Raw genomic sequence first — 1,847 nt, 5'->3', positions numbered from 1 at the left:
AGTCCAGCCTCCTGTCTCACACAGTGGCCAACCAGTTCCTCTGGTGGGCCAACAACAGGGCAGAGAGGCTGAGGCCTTCTCTTCATAAGAACATCAGAAGAGCCCTGCTGGATCAGACCAGTGAGGGTCCATCTAGTCCAGCCTCCTGTCTCACACAGTGGCCAACCAGTTCCTCTGGTGGGCCAACAACAGGGCAGAGAGGCTGAGGCCTTCTCTTCATAAGAACATCAGAAGAGCTCTGCTGGATCAGACCAGTGAGGGTCCATCTAGTCCAGCCTCCTGTCTCACACAGTGGCCGGCCAGTTCCTCTGGAGGGCCAGCCACAGGGCGCAGAGACCATAGCCTTCCCCTGATAGGAACATAAGGAGAGCCTTGCTGGATCAGGCCAGTGGTCCATCCAGTCCAGCATCCTGTCTCACACAGTGGCCAACTAGTTCTTCTGGAGGTCCAACAACAAGGGAGGGTGGAGTGTGGAGAGGTCAGAGTTTGGCAGCATGTCATGTCATAGAGACCACCCTCGAAAGCAACTATGTTCTCCACGGGAACCTGGAGATCAGTTGCATTTCCAGGTCTCCAGGCTCCACCTGGCATTGGCAACCCTACATTTCCTCCCGGGGAACTGATCTCTGTTTTCTGGAGATCAGTTATACTTCTGGGAGATCTCCAGGCCCCACCTGGAGGATGGCAACCCACACAGAAGTCAAAACAGATTTCCGTGGAGATCTGAGACATCCTACCTCTTTCAAGATCCTCATAGCAGAAAAATCGGGGGGTAAACATCGGGCTCTGGTTGCGCAAATAAATATATCCTCAGTTCCTTAACTGTGGAACTCCCTGCCCCATGAGAGACTGCAAATTGGTCGCTCCACTTGATGCAGGTGTCCTTGGCCAGAGCCTGTCCTGTCCTTTTTCTTCCTGCCACGTTTTATCCCATCTTTCCTCCAAGGAGCGGAGGACAGTGCTTAGTTTTTGTGGCCCTTGCTGACACGCCCAGGGAAATGCCGATCGCCACTTTGGGGTCAGGAAGCCATTTTCCTCCAGGCCAGTTTGGCCAGGGATCCTGGAGGCTTTTTTGTCATCTTCTGGGCGTGGAACGGCGGTCACCGGAGTGTGTGCGCGTGGGGGGAGGTAGTTGTGAGTTTCCTGCCTTGTGTGTCGGGTTGGACTAGATGACCCTGGAGGTCCCTTCCCACTCTAGGATTCTATGAAACAATCCGATGCACCAGAGGCCGACCGGTCCTGCCTGGTTCATTCTAACCTCCGCCCTTTCTGTCTGCCCCCCCCTCTTATTTTCTCAGCCGGCTGCTGTCTCCGGGTTACTCTGAGACACATTACGCACAGGACGGGCAGCCAGTGACCGTGACCCCCGACCACACCGTAAGTAGGACGGGAGAGGCCGCAGGTGGGGCAGGGCGGGGACTTGGCAGCCGAAGAGTACAGATGGCTGGCGTCGTAAGTGCTGCGGGTGCCTGTTTTGCTCTGGCTTCAGAATTTGACAGTGTTTGTGTGTGTGTGTGTGTGGGGGGCTTCCGCGCTCATCCGTCTGTCTCTCTTTTGGAACAAAACACAAACCAAGGTGAAAAGAAAGAGACACTGTTTTCTCAGCGGTGAGTTTCTTCGCCCAGCTTGGCAGTTTGCTTTAACGGACAGGAATGCTTGCTCAGCTGATACAATGCAGAGACACGGGGTAACATAAGAACATAAGAACATAAGAGATGCCAATGTTGGATCAGGCCAAAGGCCCATCCAGTCCAACACTCTGTATCACACAGTGGCCAGAAATACCAGTGCCATCAGGAGGTCCACCACTGGGACCAGGACATTAGAAGCCCTCCCACTGTTGACCC

At 54.5% G+C, this 1,847-nt stretch overlaps 1 protein-coding gene across 1 annotated transcript in view; it reads left to right on the top strand.

Moving 5' to 3' along the window:
* LOC107121440 (disintegrin and metalloproteinase domain-containing protein 33-like) overlaps positions 1 to 1,847 on the top strand; it is a gene marked incomplete at its 5' end in the record, with an annotated part of 89,634 nt that overhangs the window by 18,925 nt on the left and 68,862 nt on the right. The window contains one exon of the mRNA XM_015424348.1: positions 1,299 to 1,377. Coding sequence (XP_015279834.1) covers positions 1,299 to 1,377 — 79 coding nt within the window. The remainder of the gene's footprint in view (positions 1 to 1,298; positions 1,378 to 1,847) is intronic.

Source organism: Gekko japonicus, unplaced genomic scaffold, assembly GCF_001447785.1.
Source record: "Gekko japonicus isolate JY-2015 unplaced genomic scaffold, Gekko_japonicus_V1.1 scaffold4026, whole genome shotgun sequence".
Lineage (NCBI taxonomy): Eukaryota > Metazoa > Chordata > Lepidosauria > Squamata > Gekkonidae > Gekko > Gekko japonicus.
Note: the sequence above shows the minus strand (reverse complement) of the source record. Positions and strands in the feature narration are given on the sequence as shown.